Source organism: Cupressus sempervirens, chromosome 11, assembly GCF_028749045.1.
Source record: "Cupressus sempervirens isolate cs-2001-9-10 chromosome 11, ASM2874904v1, whole genome shotgun sequence".
Lineage (NCBI taxonomy): Eukaryota > Viridiplantae > Streptophyta > Pinopsida > Cupressales > Cupressaceae > Cupressus > Cupressus sempervirens.
Window position 1 is genome coordinate 290,822,353 of NC_143128.1, and position 26,718 is coordinate 290,849,070.

The 26,718-nt window shown below is 36.2% G+C and overlaps 1 protein-coding gene across 2 annotated transcripts in view; it reads right to left on the reverse strand.

Annotated features, from left to right (window-relative positions):
- LOC149529262 (L-idonate 5-dehydrogenase-like) overlaps nucleotides 1–26,718 on the reverse strand; it is a 211,193-nt gene that overhangs the window by 63,608 nt on the left and 120,867 nt on the right. For both annotated transcript variants that reach the window (XR_016359197.1, XM_089811711.1), the window contains exon 4: nucleotides 15,434–15,724. Coding sequence is in view for 1 of the 2 variants with exons in the window: in XM_089811711.1 (XP_089667837.1) it covers nucleotides 15,434–15,724 (291 nt within the window). In the remaining variant the exon portion in view is untranslated. The remainder of the gene's footprint in view (nucleotides 1–15,433; nucleotides 15,725–26,718) is intronic.

A 26,718-nucleotide genomic window follows, 5' to 3' on the forward strand; every position in this document is an offset into this window, starting at 1 on the left:
AATAGCATTATGTTGGACTTGGATTGCACTATTTGATTTACAAATTGTTTCACCATCTGTTTGCTACAGTCAGGCATAACATACTGATTATGATTTATTGTATTAATGAGAGTGATGATGTGCACAATCACTTTTTTCTATCCTATTGGCTAGTAAGGACCGTTTTCATGGAATCCTAATAGTTAAAAAGAAGTTAGTTGATAGGGATATTGTTAAGTGTGAAAAGAAGCTGATACCTCACTTGGATAAGGAGGTGGATGAAGATGAATTTATAGCAAAAGAATTTGATGGAGAGATTGCCTCGGAACATAAAAATGTGTGATAGAAACTCAGGATTACCTCTTAGACATGCATGTAACTAGTGATGATAAGATTGTCCATAAGGAGCCAATCAAAACAACAGCCTTGAGTACAATTTCAGACTTCAACAGTGACGTTGCTGAGATTGCCAGTAAAGTAAAAGTAATGATAATTCCAATAAAAAGTATGCTAAAGGTGGGACATTGAAGTTTGCAAACTAGCTAATGGAGTCAATCTCTATCACATTTCACTGAGGAGAGCTTAAGGGAGTCTGGGTTGACTTCCAAACTAAACCCTTGAAGTGTTCATGATGACTTCAGTATTAGTGAGTTGGAGAGTAATTTATTCAGAAAGACAACTACTGATGAGGAGCACAGTGAACATATCTTCTCTGAACAAAACAATAAGCCCTAAAGCACTTGGGATCTGGGTATGTTGGTACCTAAGTATTATGAGGATCCAAATTGGGATGAATTTCCTTTTGACTATAATGTTCTTCTAACTTCGTATTGCAAGTTACGAATTGAGGATGGCAATAAGGAAGCTGATCTTATAAAGTTTGATGATGATTTAGAAAACAAATCTGAATTATTGTCACATAGAGCTGATTTTGAGCAGAGGCTTAGTGAACTTGTTGACTTAGATCCACATCCTAATGTTGCGCATTTTCATCAAGATGGTAATGTTACCTAAATTTTCACCCCCCAGCTCATTTCAGGTAGAGTCATTGTTATGTCAATCAATGGTGCATTTTTTGTTTGAACCAAATACAAGAGTCAGATTTGCAGCAAATTAAAGGGTTACAAAGCAACAAGGATACATATGCAATACATCATTTTGGTCATAAAAGGGAATAGAAATGAAGCAACAGCTACAGACTCTACCATTAATAGCAGCATTTAGAAATTTCAAATACCATCAGAAAAAGTACATCCGCAACAATTGTAAGAGGAAGGAAGCAGAGTTTTTTCTGTATAAAACTTTACCCCAAGGTTTCAGATCTAAAGAGAAATCAACAAAGAGCTTCTAGATTCAAAATGATAACAAGCTCCAATTTTTTTTTTTAAAGTTCGTATTGTGTTTTTTTTTATAATATTTATGAATGACATTTTATAAATCATTTATTTGATATTTTTAAAAAAAATGGAAATTGGCTTTTAAAATAAAAATAAATATTTTATTTTGTATCATTTAATAATAAAATATTAAATAATTTTTTATCTATTATTTTTAATGAACATTATTATATTAATAATATTGTTAAGTGGTTTAGTTATCACTCAATAAATATTATTAATATAATTAATTTTGTTCAAATAATAAATTATAAATCACCTAATAACCGTGAAATAAATGTATTAAATACTTTATAGTTCATTACTTCAGTAATATTTATTAAGTAAATGGATTATGAATTTATGAGTTATTTAATAATTATTACTTAAAGTGCAAGATAAGATATTTATTTTTATTTCTAAAAGTCAAACAAAGATATTTTGGAGAGTTATGGCAAGGTGTCTAAGGTCTTATTGATGGGATTTGAAGGTTAGAAAGTTAGTACTTTTCAAAAACTTTGTGTGGGATATTTTGAGAGATAAGAGTGCATTAATGAGGGGTCTTTATGTTGATATTGTTGATGCATGACTTTTGAGCCATATTTACATCTTTTTGAAGACCTTTTAGGGGCTCAAAATTGGCTTTGAAAGCTGAATTCGACCAAGGAGTTGTTTGCATTAATGATGTAGTTGGATGGAAAAAAAGACATAAGTATGAGCTTAAGGTTCATTAGTAAGGGTTCTTGTTTTATGCAAATTGGGGACTTGTGATATTTTCGGTCATTTTCCTCATTCTTGCCATATTTCTTGTGACTCGTTTTGAGATATGCAGATTTGTAACACCTTTGGACAGTAATATATAGATTGTGCCTTCTCATTTTCTCTATTATTGTGTACATAGTGTTGATGCAAGTTCATGTGATGTTCTTTGTCTTTGAAGTTGTATTGCAAGTTGGTGTCTTTATACTGAAGAATATAGTTCTTTGCTAGTCATAAGTTGTGTTGGTCCTAAGAATCAGTCTTAGTTTGTGAGAGTCTTCTCCTCCTAAGGGTCGAACTTATTCAGACTTCTTATAAATTATTTATGCAAAGATCATGTTATTGAAGTTGTGGATTAAGTTTCATGTATTACTGACTTCTATCGTGTGTGTGTTATCTGTTAAGGCTCAAGGATACATTTCAGTGCATCATCATAGTTTAGATTTTGTTTCTGTTATCCTTCTATCCCTTTTCTTCAAAAAAGTTTAAGTTTAGAAGCTTAAGGTGAAAGCATTTCATAAGAACCGGCCTAGAATCCGGAGATTTACTCCAATTTTGTGTATCCCACAGACCCAAAAGTATTTCCATGTTTCTCGAAGTGACTGGGTTTTAGAACTCGGTCCGGGTGCAACTTAAAGAGATAACAATTTTGGCACGCCCAGTGGGACCTTTTGGACTGTTTCAGTCCAAAATTATTTCGTATATTGTTGTTGTTTGATGTGTACATCAGTAAATTCTGCCTTTAGATGCAACAAAGAGACACATCTAGCGACTCTGGAAGAGTATCTACTAGTTTCAAGTAGATAAAGTGCTGGTATGTGGAAAATCAGACCTGATTTTTCTGGTTTTCAATTATTTTAGCGATTTCTTGACTTGTATGAATGTTTCAGCATGTCTTCTTTTCATACAAGCATGCCTTATTGCCCTCATTTCCATGAAAGTCCTCCCCATATCACATCCTACCAACCATATCAAGAAGCATATTTTGCTGGTTTTACCCAAAAGAATATAAAAAATCATGTGGAAGCAAATATCCGGCAAGCTCCATACGGTTACCAGCTGCCCACCCCTGCTCAAGCTCTATGGTAGCCTGCTAATGTACATCAACAATCCGAAGAAACCCATCTCCCATCAAGACAACATGCTTATTCACAAAATCATTTTCAGCATGCTAACAATATGGGCATAAATGACATTTGGTCAAATATTCAAGAGCAGTTGCAGTCTATAGAAAGAGAAAATGAGTATAACATGCAGTAGGATGAAAAGCTTTCTTATCAAGTTTATCAAAATCAGCAGGAGATGGAATTGCAACAACAGCAGTATGAGGAATCTCTTGCAAGAGAGATCGATGTAAAAGAAAAGAAGATGAGATTACTAATTGCACTTTCCATGGTTCAAAGTAAACGAGTTCAAGAGCTAGAGGCTCAATCAGCCTTTTGTGCCCCAAGTCATCCTGTGAATGAAGATGTTCCCAGATACAATTTTCCAAATTTCAAATAAGCTGAACCTCTACAATACCCAAGTATATCTTAAGTTTGCGATTCCAAGTTTTAGGGGTCAGAATATTGCAAAAAGGATATAACATCCCTTACATGAGCCCCTAAATGAGCAAAGTCAGCCAAACCACTTCCTTGATCCTTAGTTTGAGTCTGAGCTAGATAATAAAAGTATGCAACAGCCATGGAAGCCTTCTTGGAGTAAGCATCCTGATTTTCAAATGCCAAATCTGGTTATCTCATGTGAGCTGATCCGAGATCAGAAAGCTGAAAATGAAGTTGATGTTGTTGTTTCAAGTTTGTTGAGAAAAGTGTTAGGGGTTCAAGAGCAAGTCCAAGTGGGACAAGAGACGCCAAATTTAGTTGTTGAGTTGCCTGCATACTTTGAGCAAGATAGTGAACAATCCATATTATTTTCAAGAAAAGAGGTCGGAGAGGAGGAAAATGTCATGTTTTGGTCTGATGAACTATCCTCTTTTGTTGAGCTAAATGAAGAAGATATGGCCATGGGCATGTCAATTGTAAAATTGCCACAACTGGAGGATATGGATCATCATGATGTTTTTCTGGTTGATGAAGTTGCAGTTGAAGGGGTGTCTTCAAAAGATATGGCAGCTGACCAAAGCATGGAGGACCCTTTTGATAGCATTATTGAGGATTTCTGCGAGAGTGTCGATTTTAGTATGTCAAATGGCCGCTTGGTGGAAGAAACTGTCTCAACATTTGAACATTTGCCTATTGAAGAGGAAGGTCATGTTTTGGAATGTGCTTCCTTGACTAACGATGAAACATTCAAGCCGGAACCATTTGCCATTAAGAGCTTGAGACAAGTTTATAGCTTTGATGAGTTGTTGGCTGCCCCAACAAAGGACGATGTTCCCTTGACTATGAAAGAGGAGCTTACATGGATATCAATATTGTAGGACAACCATGATGAATCTGAAACAAATAAAGATATTGAAGCAACCAACACAGTAAGCTCCAAGTTCATTTTCTCAAGAGGCTGCCCATTCAGATATTTGTTTCAGGTTGAGACAAGCATGGAAATCTTATTTGTATCAGCACCTAAGCATGAAGATGCTAATGAAAAAGCACAAGTGCAGCATGTTGATTCATTCCAAAATGCTAATTTTTTCTATCAGCATGGAGAAGTGAAAAATCCCTCATTCTTTAGGAGATGCTGCATGAGCCAATCAAACATTTTCCATTTTTCTATCTCTTTGTATTTTCCTATATGCTTATTTATCGTTGCAAAATAGGGAGAAAAGGGAGCTATTTCAGCCAACCAGTAAATGGTTTTGTTTAGCATTTCTTGCTGCTGGTTAATATAGGATAGGTTAGCTTTCAATTTTCCCTAAGTGTTGTCAAATATAGTTAAGCCAGGTTTAGTTGTATTTTTCCCATTTTCAATAAGTGTTCCAACTCCAAGATATGTAAAATCTCATAAAGGGACTTTGCTTTGTTGTAAAAAATGAGGAAAAGTCATGCGCCATAGTTGTTTTAAGTATCTACAAACACAAAGCAATCCTTGCCTAATGTTCATACATACACCTATAATTGGTGAAAATGAAGTTCAATACTCTAGTATCACAAATCATAAACATGCATTCAATCAGTAGGGAAGGGTTATTTTGCATCCACAGTCTGAGTTTCAAGTTCAATCATGTTTTTTGTTGACTCTATGCCCAATGAATTGTTTTATGCTACTGGTCTTGATGTCTAGCAGGTAGACATATAACAAATGTCATCAAAAATGTTACCTAAATTTTCAACCCCCAACTCATTTCAGGTAGAGTCATTGTTATGTCAATCAATGGTGCATTTTTGTTTCAGCCAAATACAAGAGTCAGATGTGCAGCAAATTGAACGGTTACAAAGCAACAAGGATACATATGCAATACATCATTTTGGTCATAAAAGGGAATAAAAATGAAGCCACAACTACAAACTCTACCATCAATAGCAGCATTCAGAAGTTTCAAATACCTTCAGAAAAAGTACATCTGCAACAGCTGTAAGAGGAAGAAAGCAGAGTTTTTCCTGTATAAAATTTTACCCCAAGGTTTCAGATCTAAAGAGAAATCAACAAAGAGCTTCTAGAATTTTGGAAACGATAACAAGCTTCAAATTTAATTTAATTTTTGTAAGTTAGTATTATATTTTTTTATAATATTTATGAATGATATTTTATAAATCATTTATTTGATATTATTTAAAAAAACAAAATATGGAAATTGGCTTTTAAAATAAAAATAATTTTTTTATTTTGTATCATTTAATAATAAAATATTAAATAATTTATAATCTATTATTTCTAATGAACATTATTATATTAACAATATTGTTAAGTGATTTAATTATCACTCAATAAATATTATTAATATAATTAATTTTGTTCAAACAATAAATTATAAATCACCTAATAATTGTTAAATAAACGTATTAAATACTTTATAGTTCATTACATAAGTGATATTTATTAAGTAAATGGATTATAAGTTATTTAATAATTATTACTTAAAGTGTAAGATAAGATAATTATTTTTCTCTCTAAAAGTCAAACAAAGATATTTTGGAGAGGTATGGCAAAGTGTCTAAAAGGTCATATTGATGGGATTTGAAAGTCAGCAAGTTATTACTTTTCAGAAACTTTTTGTGGGATATTTTGAGAGATAAGAGTGCATTAATGAGGGGTCTTTATGTTGATATTGTTGATGCATAACTTTTGAGCCATATTTACATCTTTTTGACAACTTTTTAGAGGCTCAAAATTGGCTTCGAAAGCTGAATTCGACCAAGGAGTTGTTTGCATTAATGATGTAGTTGGATAGAAAAAAAGACTTAAGTATGAGCTTAAGGTTCATTCGTAAGGGTTCTAGTTTTATGCAGATTGGGGACTTGTGATATCTTCAGTCATTTTCCTCATTCTTGCCATATTTCTTGTAACTCGTTTTGAGATATGCATATTTGTAACACCTTTGGACTGTAATATATAGATTGTGCCTTCTCATTTTCTCTATTATTGTCTACATAGTGTTGATGCAAGTTCATGTGATGTTCTTTGTCCTTGAAGTTGTATTGCATGTTGGTGCCTTTATGCAGAAGAATAACAGTTCTTTGTAGGTCATAAGTTGTGTTGGTCCTAAGAATCAATCTTAGTTTGTGAGAGAGTCTTCTCTACCCTAAGGGTCAAGCTTATTCAGTCTTCTTATAAATTATTTATGCAAAGATCATGTTATTGAAGTTGTGGACTAAGTTTCATGTATTACCGACTTCTATCGTCTGTGTTATCTGTTAAGGCTCAAGGATATGTTTCGGTGCATCACCATAGTTTAGATTTTGTTTATGTTATCCATCTATCCCTTTTCCTAAAAAAATTTAAGTTTAAAAGCTCAAGATGAAAGCATCTCATAGGAATCGGCCTAAAATCCAGAGATTTACTCCAATTTTGTGTAAACCAAAGATGTAGTACCATGTTTCTCAAAGTGACTAGGTTTTAGAACTCAGTAGGGGTGCAACTTTTAGAGATAACAAGTAATAGAGAGACACGAGATTTGGGACAGCCATGGTGACATTGCTGAAAGCTATGAAGGGAATTTTGATATTAGTGTGCATTATAACCCCAGTCCATTAAACTTACATGAAGTTGATATTTGTGATGGAGACATTGAATAAGCTATGAGGCAAACTGAAATATCCCTAACCCAACTTTTGCCAGATCTTTAATATGATTCTCAAATTCAATTATTGTTATAAAATTGATTCTAGAACTTTCAAATTTGAATACTCCGAGCTAGTTGCAAGCTAACATCAAAAAATATGCAACTTATAGAGTTATGGAATAATGCAGCCTTGTTATATGGTGTCTCCCAGAAGTGCTATGTCTCCCAAAGATATAATTGTTTTTGTTTGTTGCAGAAATGCAGCCTAAGAATGTTATTACCAGCACCCAGAACTGACGGGAGGAGTCTGTAATGAATACTGAATTAATTTTAGAAGAGATTCATACTGAAATAGAGATTCGTTTAATGATACGGTGATGCATTTACCACTGTCTACAAATAACACTTGTTGTCGGTAGAAACTGTGTCAGTCGACGAAGTGATTGTTGTCGGTGTTTCTGTAGCCGACGGGGTGATTGTCGTCGGTGTTTCTGTATTTTGTAGCCGACGGGTAAATAGTTTGTAGCGAACATAATGTTTGTGGCTAACGGACTCCTTCGAGAAGGTTCGGCGAATAGTATTTATATCTCGTCTGGGATCATTGTAATTCATCTTCTATCATTCATCTTATCTTATCAAGCATAATGTAATGTTCAGGCATATGTGAATAATCTAAGGAGTTCTGCTATTCGTGTTCCTTTGTCTGTATGCGTTCATTTATTTTACCTATACGGTAAACATTTGGCACCGTTGCCCTATGAACCTGGAAGGTATGAAGATTAATGCCAAATCAGCTTAACAAGGATCGAAATAAGGTCAAGGGAAAAGATGGAATCCGTACTACGCAAGAGAATTTAATTCTAGTACAGCAAGCCGAACACCGACGGAGATTTCAGAAGAGTGCCGACGGAAACCGAAGCACGAAAGATTTGTTGCAGGAAACTCGGCAGCAGGTGGAATTGGTGGAAGAAGCACGGGAGGAGTTTTTGAATTTGTGTTCGCCGAGGGGTGAGAATCCAAATGGAAGAGCATCAACTCGCACGGCTCGGAGTGCCAACGGAGCAAGAGCGTGGAGTGAACTCTTCGTCCAGGATACACTTTCGTGGGAGACAACTTCAAAAGATCCTTTTTCCTCACCAAGGTTCGCAACTGTTGAGATCGTCGATGTTGAAGTGCAGTCCGCTTGTGTGAGAGTCCAGATCGCCGGTGTGGGAGTGTAGTCTGTCGGTGTAAGAGACCAGTCCACTTGTGTGGGAGTACAGATCGCCGATGTGGGAGTGCAGACCACCGGTGTGGGATTGAACAGCGCCAATATTGCAGAACCGAGCAATGCCTGTTTACAAAAACCAATCGTGGTGGCAGGAGCGAAAGAGAAATTGCCGAAGTTCAATGGCGATGGTACGGCCGATCCCATTCGAGATTGCAAAACATGCGAAACGATCTAGAAGGCAAATGGGATAACTGATGAAGACGACTGGATGAGGCAATTTTCGGCCACCCTACGAGGCGTAGCGATTGATTGGTTCACTGATACAGATCCACAAAAGCTAAACAATTGGGATAACATTAAAAAGGAGTTTTTGGTAGAATTTAAACTGTTGCGAGATGATAATGAAATTGTAGCAGAGATCTTCAATACTAAGTAGGGGAAGAACGAAACTGTTCGCGTTTACGCCAGGAAATTAAAAAACTTGATAAACAAAATGGAAAGTAAGCTGGTGGACGGACTTCAGAAAACATGGTTCGTGGAAGGCCTACGCTCGAAGTTGCGGAGGAAAATGAAAATTGTGCCACCGTCATTATATACGGAAGCTTATAATAGAGCATTGGACCTCAAAAGTGAGTTGAAGACAAAGAAGAAGACTAAGACTAGCTCTTCTGATTCGGATGACAATGAGCTTGTCGAAGGTGATAGCAACGACGATGAAGGCAACAGTAAGAAGGTTCGTGCTTTACAGAAGGACATGATCCGCATGATGGAGTTTAAAAACATGCAGAAGGAGCCAAAAGGCAGTGAGTTGTGGTGCACAGAGTATAAGACCGACGGTCATACTAAAGGATCGTGTCCAAAGAACCAATTCTGTGACATTTGTCAGATCATGGTCCATTCGACAAAAGAGTGCCCCTTTAACATGAAGACAAGAGGATCTCCGCAAGTGCTTCTTACACAGGAGGCTTCCCCGTCAGGCAGTAGCGGAAATACGAATAGCGCAGGTGCAAAATCCGGAGGGTACAAGAATAATAACAAAGGGCAAAATAACAAGGCAACCAATAACAATAATAATGGGAGCCGAAGTCGAACCCAGTATGATGCAAACGGACGGCCGATCGTTCAATGTCGAGCATGTAATTTGTGGGGTCATTTTGCGCAGGATTGTACAGCGGCAAACACACCGAAATTATTATGCAGATGGTGCGGACCCGGCGACCATGAAGATGCCAAGTGCCCAAAGTCTGGAGTAAACTTGATCACTGTTGGCACGGACAAAGAGGAGGTTCTGGCAATCACGCGGAGGCAAGCAAAACTGCCGGCGGAAGAAAAAAAAAATTGGGGGAAGTGCAGGCAGAAATTGGAAAGGCATCGTCAGCAGGGACATCTCAGTTGAAGGACATCACCGGCACCTTGGCAAGGAACTTTGCAGAACAAAACATCATACGGCAGATCTTACAAACGGAGATACCGGTCAAGATAAGTGACCTCCTTCTCACAATGCCCCAATTACGGACGGCCATTCTGAATCATACACCGTTTTCGAAAGCAACGGAGGAGACAGGAAGGGACAATAGGGAAGCGACAACAACAGACCCAATGCTTCTGGTGCTCACGACCAGAAGACATCCGGTGGTCGTCGAGATGGGGATCCCTGAAAATGTTTTGACAGACACAATTGTTGACGGAGGGTCCGACATGAATGTCTTGCCAGAGGATACCTGGAAGAAGTTGGGAAAGCCGACATTGTGGCTACCTGCATTTCGGTTGCTCACGACAGACCAACATGGAATCAAACCGTTGGGAATCTTGAAAGCGGAACCGGTAACTATTGGAACGCAACCATTTTTATTGGATGTCGTAGTCATTCCATTGAAAAGAAAAGGATATGATGCTATTCTGGGACGAAATTGGTTGGTGCAAGCAAAAGTAAAACATGATTGGAAACGAAATACTCTATCAATGGAGCGCGGAGGCAAAAGATTCATAATTGACCTGCACGCACAAATGGTAGGTGAGGAGGCAGCATCGTCAGACTCAAAAGGTGAAGGCGACAGTGATGACAAAAGAAATAACGATGAAGGAAAGAGGAGAATGGAACTGAACGACGAAGGAGTATTGACACTAGAAGGAGGATCGAATGATGAAGACCTAGACTCGGTGAATGGCCTTTACCACTGGCAAATAGAAGACTACGAACTCTTTCCGAGTTGTAATATGCTAAGGGTCGACAAAGGTGAGAAAAAAGAGGAAAATAAGTCTCTGAAGGAATAACAATGCAGCTGAAGAAGGAAAGGCGGTTACACCTGAAGCTAAGGGGAAGAACATACAGTCCAAACCCAAAAAAAAGAAAGATCCCACCATTCGGTACATGGTGAACGGACTGCACGGGAAGAAAAGAATGCATCGCACCATAAAATTACTTGACGGGTATCAACAACAAGGAAATAAGCTAGATGTGCGATGACCGCAGGCATAGTGGGCGATGGAGGTGACATGGAACAGACATAAGGCATGGCATGACAAACTCAACAGGTTTCAGCCGGGGCAGTTGATACTCAAGTATGATGGGCGAAATGAAATCAAGCCGAGGAAGTTCAAAGTCAGATGGGTCGGACCATACCAAATCCGAGAAGTTGGCGACAATGGAGCAATTAAATTGTCAACCTTGGACGGGGAAGAGATCCCTCAGGCGGTCAACAGGTCCAAATTGAAAACATACCGCGCCCGAAAGATTTCATCACCATCGCTGTCGCTATTAAAAAAATCGTTGTAGAATGATCCAACGTTGTCGCCATCACTGAAGAAGTCGTCGCCAAATGCTCTGAGGGCTCCTTCGTCGTCGTCGTTGCAGAATGGCGATCCCTGGAGGCAAAATTGAGGTACCTTGGTATTTTTCTGTATTTTTATTTTTGAAAAAAAAAAAAAAAAAAAATTGGGAGAAAAAAAAAGAAAAAAGAAAAAATTGGAAAAAAAAAAAAAAACAACAAAAAAAATTTGAAAAGGCACCTACGGGAGGTGCTCCACGAGCATTGCTCCGCGGGCATCTGTCCGTGGGAGATGCTCTGCGGGCACCTATCCGCGGCAGCTCGTCCGCAAGGTTTTCCTAGTCAAGCGAAGATTCTTTTCAATGCAGCAACGCCGCAGCCAGCATAAAACCGACTCCACGGATGTCAAAATCCCCATCTTCAGCACAATGATAAGTTTTCGCGAGTTAGAAAGTCGCCCGTGGGTGTAAAACAGTATTCCCGCGGCGATTTTTTTTTGTTCAATTGCAAACCAATCCGAAGATCGAATCCTCGAAAGTGTCGAGTTTGATTCCCTCTGTCCATCGAGTGATTCTAAAAGCTGTGAGATTCTTTTTGCCGGAAGATATAACATGCCCATGGAAAATACTAGAGATGCCCTCATGGAGGCCCACGGAAATGAATCTCTTGTTCATGTCAATCCGTCAGAATGCCGTGGCCGACGTATATAGATGAACACTTGATGTGTGATCTGGGGTGGGCTAATCGCCTGACTCTAGCTGTGATTATCGACCATGATGGTGGTGTTTGGGCTCAGAGTGACGCGCCGGTGCTTATAAAATTTAAAAAGAAAAAAAAAAGCGACGACAGATTCAAGTTGTTCAGAATGAGTGACGGATAATGCCAAAGGGAAGGGGAAGTCTCAGTGATTGCCAGAAAGAGTGTAGAATCGGCAAAAAATGACAGAAATAGTGTGTACCATGCATTTTTGTATGAGGATCGGAGTGCGGATTTGCTCTTGGCAGCGAGGGGCGCTGCCCCTCGACCCCGCTGGGGGCGTTGCCCTTGGACCCCCAGTCGTTGCGGATATCAGTCGTGGGAGTCTGACCAGTTAAGAAGAGTTGAAGTTGCTGCAGGCATGGACTTTTTGTATACCAGAGGCATTGGGAGTAGGTGTTGGCCGGGAGGCTGTCTTGGTGGATGAGTAGAGAGCTCGAGAGGAGCCAATCATCCAGTTCGAGGCAATGCAGCGACAATTGGCTCAGGGTACCGAGGAATTGGAAGCAAAGAAAGCAGCACGGGTGGCTATCAAGGTCAGCTTGAGGAGACAGTATTGTGTTAGTAGAGGCTACAAATGTAACTGGATGAATGTGGAAGTGATGTGACAGAAACAGATTTTTTGTTGTAGTCACTCTGTTAATGTATTTTGGTTATTAATTTATCTCAGATATTTTGTAATTGTCATCGGTAGAAATTGTGTCAGCCGACGGAGTGATTGTCGTCATTGTTTCTGTAGCCAACGGGGTGATTGTCGTCGATGTTTCTGTATTCTGTAGCCGATGGGTAAATAGTTTGTAGCGAACATAATGTTTGTGGCCGACGGACTCCTTCGGGAACGTTCGGCAGATAGTATTTATATCCCGTCTGGGATCATTGTAATTCATCTTCTATCATTCATCTTATCTTATCAAGCATAATGTAATGTTCAAGCATATGCGAATAATCTAAGGAGTTCTGCTGTTCATGTTCCTTTGTCTGTATGAGTTCATTTATTTTACCTGTACGGTAAACAACACTCCTAATAGAAACCTCAAAGGATATTCCCAATCTCTTGTCTGAGTTGAACTCTCATGGAAAGAATCAGAAGTCACAAGCCTATGGCAAGAAGTGAAGAATTCAAAACACTTGGCTCTCGATGCTTTCTTAGTAGCTCCCAAAGCCAGAATCAAATCATGGTCTAGTATTCATGGACTCCCGATGTTGCCTCTGCCAATACTAATATTAGCACCAGATGGTGTTGGTTTCTCCCTGAAATATCCCTTTTTAGATATTTTACCAAAACCCGTGATATATACATGCAGATTTAAATCCAAACAGCAAACCAATATTTGATACAAATTTCAAAACCTTAAATGACTTGTAACCCGCAGACTCGCATTCAAAAAAACTCAGAAAAACTTTGTTTATTTCACCAATAATCATAAGTATATATTAAAACCAGTGGTTAACTTAAATAACCATCAAAATACATTACTGTATTATACAATAGCAATACAATAACATGCAAATATCCAAATAATCCAATCTTATACACAGAAATGATAGTGAAATTGGAAATATAAATATACCTGTAAGAAGGCTAGGTTTGCGTCCAACCTTCAAAAATTCTTCAAGGGTTTGCATCCTCGAAGAGATAACCAACAATTGTTTCTAGCTCCCAGATTAATATTTGTTTCAAATATTATATCTTCATATATGCTCCCATGTAGAGTCTGTTGTTCCTTTATCACTTTTCCCAATGTGATGCATCTTTAAGCAATGTGGGATAAAGCACTTTTTTTGTCCTTTAGTCACTTAAATGAACATAGTACTCTTTAAATAAAGTGACAAGTTAAATGAACTTTTAAAGTCACTTAGCCAGTAAACCATATAATCATTAGGCATTAAAATAACTGATCAAATGAACAGATAAGCACGTGCAATAGCTCATTGGAAAGCTCTCAACGAGATGCTTCCAACCCAACACTGAGATATCACGGATACTGAGCTCTGTTTACTTACTAAAAAAAGTAAGCATCCAGACAACTTGCCATAACTGCTCTGATGGGTCCGAAACTGAAAATGTCTAAGCCAAATCTCGAACTAAACCCCATAAAGAACCTTCTCGCCCCGAAACCTAGGCCAAGTGAGCCGGCAACACTGAATTATAATGTCCTAGAAAAAGGGGACATTACACTCCCATTTATGAAATACCAAAAAATGTTAGACTGAACATTGCCAAACATTCACTATTCCACAAATATACTTTTTCTGATTCACTGCCACATATTAAACCGCCAACACTAATGCAATAAAGATTATGCCAAAGATATTAATATGAACTTCTCTATAATATGTAGTTTGTTTGATACTACAAGAGCTTGCCTGATACTATTAAACACGCTTCGATATAATTCTTCTGACAAGACTAAGGAAGCTCCCAATTATGGAATTATGTGTGACCTCCTTTGACAAGGTCATGGAAAACATTACTACGGAAATAATATCTCACTCAATCATTCAGCAACAAATCAACCATCTGCAGTGATTATACCTCCCAGCACAATTATTGATTAATCCGTTGTAATAACGGCTGCTTGATAAATATGTAATATTCAATAGTGCTGTAAAAAGTATTAGTATGTGAATTGCTAATATTGGAATGAATTCCAATATCCATTAGGAAGGTCTCTGCTTAATTTGAATTATAAACATCAAGCTCCACAGATGCCAGAAATAACCGCTTTACCTCAATGCAGAATAAACACCAATAGCCTATATTTTAGTAATTTCTCAAATCATCATTATCTTTTAAATTACAATTTTGCCTCCAGAACAAGATTGTGAAGCTACAGGATAGACTAGGATAAGGAGTTACTCCCACTGAAACTGCTGAAGATGTTTGAATCGAAATTTGGATATAAATCAAACAATGCTGAAGTTCTCCCATTCAACCGATACATGTACGAGATTGCTCTCACCCAAATGATGCAAGTCAGCCAGATATAATTCAAATGAATGGTCCAAAAGATGGTGCCAAAATGCAAATAAGTCGACAAGTTACAAATAGGACAGGACCCAAAATATTGAACAACTGTCTTTAAATAAAGGGACATTACATTAATCATATAAATTAGCATGATGGATATAAATGGGGGGAGCAATAGACCATGTTTAACCGAGAGGAAACATTCAGCAAAGAGAAACATGCCACTTCTCTTGTAAATGGAATATGGAAAACATGTACAAGTGAGTAAAAAGTTAAGTACCAGATAAAACTTTGCTTATGGAAATGTGTGGTAGTAGAGGTGGTAAGAGCATAAACTGTGCACTTGTTTTATATAATTCATGCACATATTCAAATAACTGCAGAGAAAATTTGAAGGATATTCTTTTGAAGGGAAATGAATCATCAAATGTAGCAAAAATCAACAAAGCTTACCTTTTCATCTGAGGACACGAGGACAGTAGAATCAGCTCCCAATTTCCTTGCTGTTGATAAGCGTTTCTCATCAATATCTGTCATTACAACTCTAACAGCACCAAAGGCACGAGCAACAAGCATAGTTGTCAAACCAATTGGACCAGCTCCCAGTATCAACACACGTGTACCAGCTTGAATGTTAGCACGGCGACAAGCATGCACACCCACACTGAGAGGCTCACACATAGCACCCTCTTCTAGAGAAACATTGTCTGGCAATTTGTGGCACAAATATGCAGGATGCACCACCTATAACACATTGCATAGATATTTGCATTATGAGGAACAAACTTCTAAAAAATATCTATCAATTGCAATGTTGTAACATTTTGAGCTATCAAAAACCCAGAAACCTTGGCTACCAGAAATGAGAAATGTGATGAAAAACATGGTTGGATGAGGTTATGCATAAGAATTGGATTGAAAATGACTTCAAGTACACATGCGCATATTTCACATTTTCTGATTTTTAAAAAGTACTAGACATGAAACATTGTATGCCATATGAAATTAAAAGGTGATTTGGAACCATATTTTCTCAGAAGTAAGAAAATATATGCATGTCACAAAAGTCATAATCATCTGCAGTGATTAACATTACACAAAATCGTAAAGAAGTTAAAATTCATTTATCATCAGATATAATCGTGGGCACATAAACAAAACTAAATGTCTTACAACAATTCACATAAGTTTAATTGAACCCAACTGTACTTGAGGTGGAAGTTGCTGCAGTGCTTCTAAATGTTATGATCTCTTCAATTTTGTAAAAGTTTGAATAAAACCAAAAAAAAACTACTTAAAGTTCATATTTCAAAAAAGAATTAACATGGACAAAAGTTTTTAAGGAAAATGAGCGCTAAACAGTATTTAATTGTTGTCTTTCAGAAATAAAGCCTTCTCTATGTTTTTCCTCTGTGTATAATACTATTAGGTATGGGAGAACCCAAAACAGTCCAGTTTTTTCTAGAGAACGATAATCCAATGCATCTGTCATAATACCCACTCTTATATATAAACCTAATAATTCAATCTCTTATATATAAACCAAATTATTCAATCTCTTATATATAAAACTATTAATTCAATACACAATTCAATATAATTGTTATATATCAAATATAAAACAATGATATCCGTAAGACATATTTAGAGGTATTCAATAGTTAGCTTGGGTAGAATGGTTTTCATTAATATTGATAGTTCATGAGTGGGTTATGCAAAGTCAACAACATAGACCTTAAAGAATCATGGCAGTGGCCAATACCTATTTGTGAATATCCATTAATGACTCTCTGTTAGAAGTTTCATAAAATTATATATTAAACAAGAGCTGCTGGGTAGTCAAATTCCAGCCAAAGAAGCAAGGGCAATTTCCATTTTGGTTACAGTATTTATTTTCATGTTTTGATTTTTCAGTCCTAGGCGAGACAAGTGAAAGGGTTGTCAAACCTAGTGCTGAGCCAATTGTTGGTAATTTGGATAACTTAGTAAAATCCACCATGAGCAGCTCTCTAGTTTCATAGAAGCTACGATAAGAGACTTTCTTAACCATAGAACCACTATGACAATTCACTAAAAGTTTGAAGGATGCTAACTACTTTTCACATTTCTTGTCTAGTTTCATATCTTACATTCAAGCATATGGGCATAATATCTATAGTTGTGTAGATAAAGATAAAGATAAAGATAAATTATTAATGTCCAACTAGAGACCAAACAGGGTCTAAGAGACTGAAAGTTGCAACCAAGAGACAGCCAGCAACAAAACACCAAACGGTGTCTGGCAAAAGAAAGAGCAACCAGAAGACAAACAGATAGAAAAAGAAATACAACACCATGGGGGCAGAGTAAGGAGAGAACAAGGACAGCCAACTAAGATCTCTCAGCCACTAAGAAGTACCCCAGAACAGAAGAGTAACCATCAGGGCAAGAGGGAGTCTAGGACCATCTCTGAGAGCCACTAGGAGTGGAAGGCTGCTGTCAAGGTATGTGGTCTCTGCAAGGTCTCACTGACCTGATATGAACTGTAGTAGGAGGGTCCAACAAATGCTTGGAGCCTCTGATTAGGGCGGCCAGAGTGAAGGAGGTGACGAGCTGATTGGAACCATGTCTCGGGGGAGGTCGGAGTTGTAAGCTGTGGTCACAACAACATGCAGCTAAAGCCTAACACTATTCAAATATGCATAGAATATGCTAGTTCCTTAGCACAACAAATGTAGTCCTATACGTTGGAATATTATGCATATATGAGTTATCATTGATGTCAACATATTTCTCTATTTGAGATAGTATTGCAGTGATGTTCAGTTGTCTGATGCAGTCTGTACATTGAAGATCAGATTCTGCAGATGTTTGTGTTGTGTTGAGGCATGTCTGTAATTGATTCAGTTCATCTTTCAGAGGTTCACATGATGATTTGAGTGAGTTATGGGTTTCTGTGTTTAGACTAGTTTTTCAGTTATTCAGGGGTGATAGTGTGACAGTATTTTGATCCATAGTGCTCCACATTGCTCAGCACCAGTGATTCCGTGCGATGTACTATAATGCAGTCTTCTCTATGAGGGAGAAGTTTGAAGGGTAAGTCCTTGTTTATGAGTTTGATGTGGAGCATCCTACGCCCACGCACATTCCTAGGGTACTCACTGACCCAAACACTATTCAAGACTCCAATTTCATGGATTTGAGGCATCTAACAAGACTAAAGACTCTCTCAAATTGACAATTTGCACAATCTATTTCACAAAAACATCTCTGATTTACTCGAGGACAAATACCCTTGACTGATCTCATTTTAAGCACAACTAAGATCTTTGACAATCCCAACTCTTTCACTTGATGGGAACTCGACATCTCAACAACCAACCACCAAACACCAACACAACTCCTCATCAATTTCCACCACATACAACTTCTCTAATAACCAGGTGCTATTGATGTCTTGGCCTACGTTGAACACAAAAGCACTATTCCCATCAATCTTCATTTTGCATATATACCTTTAACAGGACTGTTCCCTTGTCTGATCAGACTATGGAACATGAAGGTTATGTTTTGGAACAACTCCATTCTCCCAAAAGGCTTCTAACGATAACTGATCACAAGGTCAAACAATCTCCAACAACGTACCTTCTTAATGCCAACTAGGAGAGTCTATTCTCTGTCTGATCACAGGGCCAACAATGCAATCAGACTGCTATTACTGTTGGCACAAATCACTATGATATCATATCCATTTACTGATTACATTCATACAGGCAATTCTTGACAAGATTGATGGGTTCACAATTATCTGTAATGAACAGTCCTAACTTCCCCGTAAAGAATAATGAATTCAACAGCTTTGGTTAGATTCTAGATTGTTTAGTTACAGAACTTTTCCCCGTGTTGTGGAAAGATCCAACTGTTGAATAAAAAGTTATGCTGCTTTTACCAAGATTGGGAATGACTGTCATTCAAAAACTAGACAATTATGACTGTATGAAAGCAACTTGATCTAAAAAGAACAAGTATAATTGCTGATCCAAATTCTTGCAATGATGTTCAGATTTCTCTTGACCTTATTCAAGCACGTGCAATCATTAGAACCATTTATCCAATCACATATAATCAAAACAAATGAAATCTCCAGTCACAGAGTGTAAAATTCACATAGCAATCAGCCTAGGGCTCGCAAGATCTCCAAATACACAGTAGGTTGATCCCAAACAAATTGCAATATTTATTAACTCGATGTACTATCAATCAGAATTTTCCAATGATTAGAAATGAAGATATCAATTAATTTGTATCCAAACCATTGAACACGAGGGTTCCATGTGTTTTGACAAAAATGAATGGATGTTTCTCTATAAGTCATGGCAGAGCATAAACTTGGACCAAATGGAACGAGATTCATCACACTTCATCACCAAATTGAATTACAATCAAAATGAATCACTATCAGATCATAGCACATGACTGTTACAAAGAATTGCAAGAACTCAAGAAATGCAATGTTTTCTATTGAAACTTCATCCGATCTCCAAGACCCATCCATGTTCCCTCGACCCAAAGAGTGGTACATAAACTTGTTACAATCAGTTTTAACTGCTTCCAACTGACCTCCAAGGTAGTTGATGGGTTTTCTTTACATAATGACATTGTTAGTGCAAAGTTGCAAAACTTACTATGGAACTTTTTGCATTTTTTATCCAAATATCTTCCTGTGACCACAAAACTTTGCCAACACATTAAAAATTATTAATAAACATGATTTGGATAAATTTGGACTTTCTTTGACCACTTCTATCTATTTTGACTACCTTTGACAAATCTAGGACCTTATAGCCCTTAAAATGCAAATTGGCTCTTTGGCCTTACAAAATGACTTCAAATGAACTTAATGAACATATCTAAACTCAAAAACAATAAGAACGACATTTACTTGACCTTATTACAAGCTTTGCCCAAAAAATTGGTCCTATATCTTCTTTTGCTCCTGTACCAACATTCTATTCTCTGAGGGAGAAGTTTGAGGTGCAAGCCTTTGTTAATGCATTCTTCCCTATAAGGAAGAAGTTTGAGCAAGTCCTTGTTAATGCATTCTTCTCTTTGAGAGACAAGTTTGAGATGGAAACCTTGTTCTACCCTCTAAGAGTAGCCATGGCAGATGTGTTGGCTAAAACTCTTGTAAGTCACTGAGACCGCAGCTTACAAAATTATGACTTTAGGAAACAATGTAGTCAGAAAAATTTCTCCTCTAAGAAATTGGGGAGGTTCCCTTCTTACCGTAGGGGGTTACAACAAAGACCTAACTATAATTAACAAATTGGCAATTCTCTAAATCAACTTCTCTTTTTTCAGGAATGATTGTATGGGAAAAACAACTACTTGCAATTTAACAAAGAGTACTGGCTTGGTAGTCGACAAAACAACTCCTCCTAAGACAACAATTATAATTATATTTGGTTGATTAACAATAAGAACCCAAAGTCTCTTACAATTAATCTATTTTGATAAGGAAATCAAATAGATAACAAGGCACAAATTCTCTTTCCAACTATATATGATGTCCCCTCTTCTAGTTTAAGGAATGTGTGTCGAAACTTGTAGCAAATCATTAGTACAACATAAAATATATATATTAAAGTCCAAAACATGTTAGAAGTGTTGAACTAATTAAATACTTGTCTTAATACTACCCCACTAACCCCTCCTAATCCTTTGGAAAGAGCTCTTCTCAAATCACCTAACCTTCTAGTGAGAATTTCTTCTCGATTAGGCAATCATCATATGAATAGTGCCCTTCCTAAGGCCTCTTGGGATCTCTGAGTATGCTCTTATTAACACTACTTGGTAGAGATCCAACATCTAACCAAGTCTCTTTTAACGATTATTAAATCCATGCTCTTATCCATTATTAAATCCACATACCTCTCAATTTTATGCTCTTCTAAGGTACTCTATTTTTTAATCTATTGGTTATTATCTAACTGATTATCTCTAGATGTTTATGATGTGCCTCTCTACTTATTCAGTGTTCATTGTTAGGAGCTTATGAATTTGATTGTATCCGTATATTGGTTATTATAGCTTACGTCCACTATACTGATTTGGTTCAGTCCTGTCTTAACATGCACGCGCTAAAACTGCTCACTTATCTTTGATGTCTATTACTCCACACATGCAGGAGAGAGGATGGTGATGTTTCCCTGTTAAGTTCGTAGTGTCTTTATGTGGAGTCTAGTCACAGCCTTATTTATTTATCTCCGCCTCCTTGCCAGAAACTATCCACACTGTCCTCACCAGTTGATCTCTCGTCCAAAGCTCTCCCATTTGTTAATGTTATCATCCTCTCAATCATTGCCTATTATTGAGTCCCGTCCTCTTTAGCAGAAATATTTATATATGCTCGATGGTGCTTTTGTTGATTGGCTTGGTTTTCATTATATTGTTTCTTGCTCAGATTCTTCCACGTAACCTTCTCTTGCGTTATCAATCTGCCACCTTCAATGATTTCTTCTTGTCTCAGCCTAGGTTTGATTTTTTTACTTGTTTGTTTGTTGTCCATGACTTACTATTGGCTGGTAAGTATGTTTGTCGATTTCTATTTCTTCGATGAATCCATACCCAATTATAATATCCTCTTCCATCATCTTCTCCATGGATCTGCCTTTTATATCTATTTCTTTGACTTGAAAGGATTTGCCTCTTCAAGATGTTATTTTGTGATCAGATTATTAGGAAAATACAGAAGAAATTTACACACAGTATATACCCTGGGAAGACCTTCCAATAAACAACAATATCTAAATTACAATATGGCCAAAGTAGAAGACCATTCACAAAGCCTGACTGCAGCTGCAATAATAATATGGTATATATTGCTTGAAACTGTATTCATCTAATTTCGTCTCCTTAATGCAACATTTGATCTGAGTATGGTATTGTTTGTTGTATGTATATGATTGTGGTTTGTTAGCATATACATGCCTCTGTATGTATTAATCAATGTCTTATATGGATGTCACTTGATATGAACCTCTGCTCAATGCATTCATCGCAAATTTTGATCGGATTGTAAATTGCATTCGATTGTATCTTCTCCCCTTTCCCCTAGATTTTCTCCTTTCTTATATATTGTTGATTCTATGGATTCAGAGGTCACGACCTTAGGTGACTAATTAATCAAGTTTGTAATTTTATTTTAATATAATTCAATTTGTTATTAATATATATTTAATATGAATATATATTATAAATGTTTAGATTTATATAATTCTAGAAATATTTATATATATAATCATATTTCAAATTTATTTAAATAATATCAGGTATTATTAATACATAATTATCTTATAATTATCAAAGTCTCTTAATTAATCTCATAAATAGTCTTTTTTTATTTCAAGTGTTTATAGATTTATATTCTGGTTATTATGATTAAATTTCATTATTGGGAGGGATATTACAGTCCTACCCTCCCAAATATTGCTTGTCCTCAAGCAATTATTATGTTCATGTTTTATAAAAAATTGGTTGACCAAATTTTGGGATATGTTTCTCTTCATGCTTAGGGGAGTAATGTTTTGATCTTCTCTTCAACGTAAGTTTTTCAAGAACCATGTTCGTATAGTATTTTATCTACTCTTGTAAATAGATACATATTCTTATTGATAATTTTGATAATTTTAATTATACAAATACATATATTCTCATTCTTTAGAATAGTTTTGAGCCCTACAGGATCACAAGATCATGCTCTGATACCACTGTGATGTCCCTCTTCTAGTTTAAGTAATGCGTGTCAAAACTTGCACCAAATCCTTAGTACAAGATAACAAATATATATTAAAATCCAAAACATATAATAAGTGTTGAACTAATTAAATAGTTGTCTTAATACTACCCCACTAACCCCTCCTAATCCTTTGAAACGGACTCTTCTCAAATCACCTAACCCTCTAGTGAGATTTCTTCTCGATTAAGCGATCATCATATGAAGAGCACCCTTCCTAAGGCCTCTTGGACTTGGTAGAGATCCCACCTCTAACCAAGTCTCTTTATCTCTGACATATACATATGACTGACCACTACAATATATATATTGCCTCTAAGAGATTCTCTATAAATCTCCCTCTAGGCTACCTTCTGGAAAAACCAATATTCATTCCAAAATGCCCACTAATCTCTAAGCTCCTCCAAGAGAAACTTTGACATCCAAAATGGATGACCTCTACCAAGTATTCTACTTGGTCTCTAAAGGGAACTAATTATGCTTTCCCTTTATGCGTTATTAAGGTTGGATAATTTATCCTTTATTAAATCCACATACCTCTTAGTACAATTTTATGCTCTTCTAGGATACTTTATTTATTTTATCTACTAGTTATTATCTAATGATTATCTCTAGATGTTTATGATGTGCCTCTCTGCTTATTTAGTGTTCACTATTAGGAGCTTATTAATTTGATTGTATCCGTATATTGGTTATTATAGCTTACGTCCATTATACTTATTTGGTTCAGTCCCATCTTAATATGCATGCACTAAAACTGCTCACTTATCTTTGATGTCTATTACTTCACACATGCAGGAGAGAGGATGCTAATGTCTCCCTGTGATGTTTGTAGTGTCTTTATTTGGAGTCTAGTCACTGCCTTATTTATTCATCTCTGCCTCCTTGCCAGAAACTATCCACACTGTCCTTACCGGTTGATCTATCGTCCCAAGCTCTCCTATTTTTTAATGTTATTATCCTCTTGATCATTGCTTATTATTGAGTCATGTCCTCTTTAGCAGAAATACTTATATATACTCGATGGTGCTTTTGTTGATTGGCTTAGTTTTCATTATATTGTTTCTTGCTCAGATCCTTCCACGTAACCTTCTACATTCACCTTCTTGTATAATTTATGGTGGTTATTGATGTTTCTATCTTGCATTATCAATCTGCCACCTTCAATGATTTCTTCTTGTCTCAGCCTAGGTTTGATGTTTTACTTGTTTGTTTGTTGTCCATTACTTACATATTGGCTGGTAAGTATGTTTGTCAATTTCTATTTTGTCACATCCCAAAATTTGGCTCTATTTCAAATGTTCATATAACCGTTGAGGTTTCATGTGAAGTTTATTACTAGGTGTTACATCCCAAATTTTGACCCAGTTTAAAATGTTCATATAGCCATTGAGGTTTCACGTGAAATCAATTGACAGTTGAAATTTGTTATAATCATGTGAAATGGTGAGATGGTTGATAGTTATAATTTCATATGAAGATGACATGCTAGTTAATTGTTATGATGATATTTTAAAGCTATTGGGGATAGTTGGTTATTTATCATGAATTATGGGAATTACGATTGTTTATGAATAATAACTTGTTATGGTAATATGATTTAACTGTGGAGAATTTCCTTGTAGGGAGCACGTCAAAGGGGTGGAAGTATTGTCAGAAAAGAATTGGGCACAAAAGCATCGCCATCACTGGGAAAATGGGTATGAATCTTGAATCACCATAGTTAAGGACCTAGCAACTTGTATAACAGGATACAATCATTGAACATGCATGAGCTATTGGATAATCTTTAAAACATTTTAACTTAATCAAAGTACATACCTTTAAGAGTTTATGATTGACACTCTCATCATTTCAATATAATACATATATATGTACGTGCACATAGAGATAAAAATAAGGTGACACCATAATATTAATTTATACAAATTTATATCTATTAAAATACGTATATCTAAATAAGCATACACTTGGAGAAGATATGGAGATAAATAATCTTCCAAGTGATACACGTATTTAAATATGCATACCTTAGCAGGTACAACCTTGGATAAATATTAAATATGATGCCATCATAATAATATATATATATATATATATATATATATATATATATATATATATATAACATTATAAATTATCCTTTGGAATAAGTAACCTTCGAGTTCTCTTCCATATTTATTTACTTCCTTATAAGAGGCAAGAATGTACACTTGGCATTTTTATCAGTGACTCAAGAAGACAATTCTTCTTCTTTTTATAATTGCTCAAGAGTCTCGGCTTCCTGGAAGATTTTATTATTTTTCAATGCCTCCTTTTATATACAAGTGGGGAGAACCAATAACCCATGTCATGCATTTTATAACTCTCTCTCTTATGTTTTCTTTTATCATTATTTGCTGCAAAAGATTGAAGACAAATCGTAGTTATTGTTTACTCTGAGGTCTGCACTTTGGATTACTCATGTCAAGAGGAGTCGGCTGCATAGAATCAAGCCAAACTCACGTCTCCCTGATTTGGTTATGGGGTTAGCCATTCCAAGTCGTATTTTGTTATATAAATATTTGCAATCAAATTTATAGCAGTAAGATATGTGTCAATAAATTCCATGAATCATTGTTGAATTGCAAAACCGAATAGACATTCGATGAGTCCATTCTTTCCATGTTAAATCGAGATCAATTGTATATGTTATGCACAGACGTCTCTGTTACAGTCGGATTCCAAAGTCAACTATTTCCTTGAAGTCTTTAAAGAGAAGTTCTTAGGTCATAAAAATTGTTTTATGACAGTTCTGAAAATATATTATTCTTTACACCAGCTGAGGTTCAGCAAGAGAGTTGGATTACTCTAAGATTTGACACCTAGGACTCACCTGACCAGATGACCAAGAAAGATGGTGAAGAGGTGAGACAAAGTTTTGCAAAAACAAGTAAAACAAAATCATAATTGATTCAACAAATTTATTACTTTTAAAGAATCATTTAATAGCTCATGCATGTCCAATTCATTCTCTGTTGTCAAGTCGATTGGTGTGAATAGGTACCAGGACGCTCAGTGGCTAACAAGGTGTTCCATGTCTATTTTGAGTAAGGAGGGTCTTACTAGTTAGAGAAAGTGTGGGGATAAGTTTAAAGTCTGTAGTTAGGAGGTTAAGCCCCTAACAATGTTTCCCCTCTCCATAAGATGTCAAGATGTGCATCAAACAAAGACAAGTTAAGCATTCAAACATTTATTAGTGACAGGTAATTTACTTTTATGATGTTTATTCAAGTAAGAAGATAAGATGGATTGATTTATATCATCGTTTCAGCTATTTTCCTTTATTGAAAACAACTTTTCTCGTCAATATAATTGGTAACCAAGTAGATCGGTTGATCTTCCAACTAAACATGAAATATAACTACAAGCAGGAGATAGGTTAATCTGATGGATTGTTATTTTTGTCTTCATTTATTTGAATAATGAATATGAGCACACCTTCTAACTGAATGTTACTGCCATAGTTAGCAATAGAAAGGAAAAGAATGATATGGTAGTATTGACGCCCTAAAAACTAAAGTGGTATTTGATGCCCTAGATGATATATTTGTATTTGTCATTATAATAAAGTGGTATAGCTATTTGTTCCTTAAGCAATATTTATGGACTAACTCGGGTTTTGCAAAAGCATCCCTAGATGGATCTCAGTTTTGAATTCTACAGTATGTAGATTTAAATTCCTTGATGATGTCTTCAAATTTTAGTTATGAAATTTTCTTTTAACTAATTGTAACCATTAAACTCACTCACATGAACATAAATGATATAGATGTCTTCTTATGAACATGAAGTATTAACTGTATTTCTTTGATATGCTAATTGTTAATTAAGACCCAGGAAAAGTGGTTGTTACAACAGGTAAAATTAGTTACAATCATGTGAAATGGTAAGATGGTTAATCGTTATAATTTTATATGAAGAT